General features: G+C 47.8%; 1 protein-coding gene across 2 annotated transcripts in view; it reads left to right on the forward strand.

The window, feature by feature from the left end:
- LOC147612880 (auxin response factor 16-like) overlaps positions 1-1387 on the forward strand; it is a 2717-nt gene extending 1330 nt beyond the window's left edge. Inside the window, exons 2-3 of one of the 2 annotated variants that reach the window (XM_086782150.1) lie at positions 114-720; positions 798-1387. In XM_086782150.1, the coding sequence (XP_086638276.1) occupies positions 114-720; positions 798-811 (621 nt within the window). In that variant the 3' untranslated portion in view covers positions 812-1387. Of the gene's footprint in view, positions 1-113 lie in introns of both variants that reach the window. The other variant, XM_086782149.1, reaches the window with a different exon arrangement.
- The last annotated feature ends 1840 nt before the right edge of the window (positions 1388-3227 follow it).

A 3227-nucleotide genomic window follows, 5' to 3' on the forward strand; every position in this document is an offset into this window, starting at 1 on the left:
ATGTGCTTTCCCTTGAACATAGAAAATAATATATGATTTCATGCAAATGATATGATCCTATGTTTGCAGTAGCTGTCGCTTATCTAGAGAATGTGGTGTGGTGCTTATGTTAGGTGACATGGGACGAAGGTCTGTTGCAAGGCATTGGAAGAGTGAGTCCCTGGCAGGTGGAGCTTGTTTCTCCCATGCTATTGCCACCGTCATCTCTGTTAAAGAAGAAAGCACGGCTCTCGCAACCACAACATTTCCAACTTGATGGTGGCCAGGGCATGCCTACAGCCCTTGCTAGCAACATGTCGGGGTGTACAATTTCTTGGCATGGATTTGCCACCAGTGTTCACCCAGGCATGGAGGGAGCCAGGCATAGCCATAATCATGGGCTTGCAGTTCAGGGCTTTCCACCCAGTCATTATCAACCTGGTTTGCTTTTGGACAGCTTCTACCAGCACCAAGGGCAGCATATTGCTGGTGGCCCAATGGTGTCACTTGAGCTTAATATGGGTATTGTTCCTCGTGAGGTTCCTAGTGCTCAGGACCACCACCTCACCACATTGACAGTTGGGAGTTCTTCTAACAGTGAGCCTGCCTCAAGTAGTAACATCTCATGTTATGACGATGGTGGAAGCTCAAGCTCAAAGAAGAGAACTCATTTTCTGCTTTTTGGTAAAGCCATCGATACCAGTCAATCAGCAAAGACACAGCCTCCAGCGCTGCTTTCAGGTGAGAGTACATCAGATGTCCAAGGGCTCGAGACTTTTTCTGATGGAAATCAATCTGAAGTATTTCTCTCTGCACAGGGAAACTGCCTTGAAACATTGGAAACCCAAAGTTTGTCCTTGCAGTGAGGGGAGAGTCTGAGGCTGGATTCTACCTCCAATGAACTGGGAACCCGGAGTTTGTTCAGAGAACAGGCTGGCTTCTTGGACAAAGGGAAGAGCTCTTGAATCTTCTCTGCTGTTTGCCCAAGGATTACAAAAGCAGTTAATACAGCATGCTCACAGCTGATATTTGAGTTCCAAGACATCATGTTCATATTAATGGCCACTTCTGCTGATGCCCCAGGCATCACAAGTCTCATTGAATGGTTAGGACAAAAGCCTTTGTAATATATATATCTGGACTAGTTTCAAAGAATGACTCTATATTTGATGCTATATGCATGTGTTGCAAATGTGTATTGTGAAGTTAGTTCACCCGTTGCTCTTGTTTTGAGCAGCTGTGTTGCAGTTTGATAGGTCTATAGTCAGTTATCATTAGTATTACCAGTCTGTTAATGCAAGTAAAACACTGGGCCAGCACCTGGGCGTTCACAATAGTGGTGCTTGCTGGACAAATGCCTTTGTAATATATATATCTCGACTAGAATGACTCTATATTTGATGCTTTATGCATGTGTTACAAATGTAAATTGTGAAGTCAGCTCTTGCTTTCTTTGAGCAGCCATGTTACAGTTTGACGTGTATAATCAGTGATTAGAGTATTTGAGTATCATTACCAGTATGTTAATGCAAGTAAACCATTGGCCAGCTGATGATGACCAAGGAATCTATTTGATTAGGGAACATGAACTTTGTATATGCTGTAGTGGCCGATTTCTAAGGTGCACTTATCATCCCATATGCCCAAGCACATTCATGCTATCAATGTGGATGCATTGGGGATTAAGGTTCAACAGTGAGAATGATTTAGACTTGAGAGCACAAGGCCCTAGTCTATGGTTTGCCTACGGAGTGCTCATCAGTACACACCAAGCATGGTAAGGTTTGTTTCATTAAAATCAAAGAGAGCTGATTAATCTGTGGCTTGTGTGGACGAAGGAACACAATAACGATCACTAAGTATGCAGCCAGCCTCCTCTGTGTTGGGAGGTGCTTTGCGCTGCTCTCTACCATCCCAGCCCTTTATGTGGGACGAGCTCACCTGGCTTTCCTCTGGCCACTTCCTCTGAGGGCCGTCCTCACATCTCCTAGGGCCCTATCAGCCCTAGCCCAGCCCAGACAGTGGAGTCTTGGCCGTCCCACCCTCCACACCGCCCCCCCTCCCGCGCAACAGGAGAGGCTTGCAGGCCTCCGGGGTGGTGGCTCGCCTTAGCCTTGACACTCTCATAGCCTCGCTTCCCAATCTGGTGTGGGTTGCCTCTTTCCCTTGGTGCGACATCCCTCTGGCGATCTTCAGCATCCAGGAGGATCCCTCCCCCACTAAACTTCCGTAGTTTGTGACGAGGGCCAGCTTTTACCTAGCTCTGACCTCTCAGAGGACTATCCCCCCCTCCCCCTCCCCTTAATAGGTGAAGGTAGTTGGCTTCCACAAAAACTACAATCAACCCCTCCCCTCTAGACGTTGCACATGACCTGGCGTGGCAACTGTCCCCTAGATCGGGTCTAGCGGGACCCAGGGGAGTGATGTTGGCATGACTTCACCATCTGTTCGGAGCTTCCTGGCATCCATTTCTTTCAGTATTCGTCTAGACTGAGATGCAACGTTCTATTTCAGGCGCTAGATGGTACCCCAGCAGCCTTTGCCAGCTGGCTGACCCAGTAACGGCCGCTGACATAGACTTCTTGCATCAGCTTTGGTATAGGTTTCGGCCTTGGATGATTACCCTCTGATTGTGCATCGCAGTCTCACGGTGGTGGGAGGGTGGTGGGCATGTGGCTGGTCGTTGTAGGGGCTGGTGGATTTTGGCCATACCTGCTTCCTTAGTTTTAGTCCCAGCTGATCACAAGGACCCGCTTGAGTCAGAGGTGTGAGCTTATCAGTAGCTATTAGCCAGCGGTGAGGTGCTCTCTAGTCCGGGTGTTGTGGGTCGATGGAATACCCATGGAAGGATAGAATCCACAGCTTGGGCTAGAGGGGAACGTGATCTCCCTCATCCATGCTCTTTATAAACAGGAAAAGGTAGGGCCTTTCCATATGCACAATGCCACATGAGCTCAATGTTGGCCAAATATTCTAAAATATAGAATCTGTGTACCAAATTGATATGCATATACATATGCATGTGCAGTTTCATGTGGAGAGGGTAGGTAGTGCTATGCTATGGTGTGTACGGAAAAGGGTTAACAATAGCATTGCCATGTGACACATCTGGTAGGTGAGACCCAACAAGGCCATAGATGGATCCATCAACCTGTCAACAAAAACTATCCGCTCCATTTCCAAGGATGGACATCATACACACCCTTTGTGGGCGATGGCTGTGCCTCACAAACTTTAGCGCGGTTGGA

The sequence above is a fragment of the Cibotium barometz genome, chromosome 44 (assembly GCF_041138505.1).
Source record: "Cibotium barometz isolate CiBa-2024 chromosome 44, ASM4113850v1, whole genome shotgun sequence".
In the NCBI taxonomy this organism is placed as follows: Eukaryota; Viridiplantae; Streptophyta; class Polypodiopsida; order Cyatheales; family Cibotiaceae; genus Cibotium; species Cibotium barometz.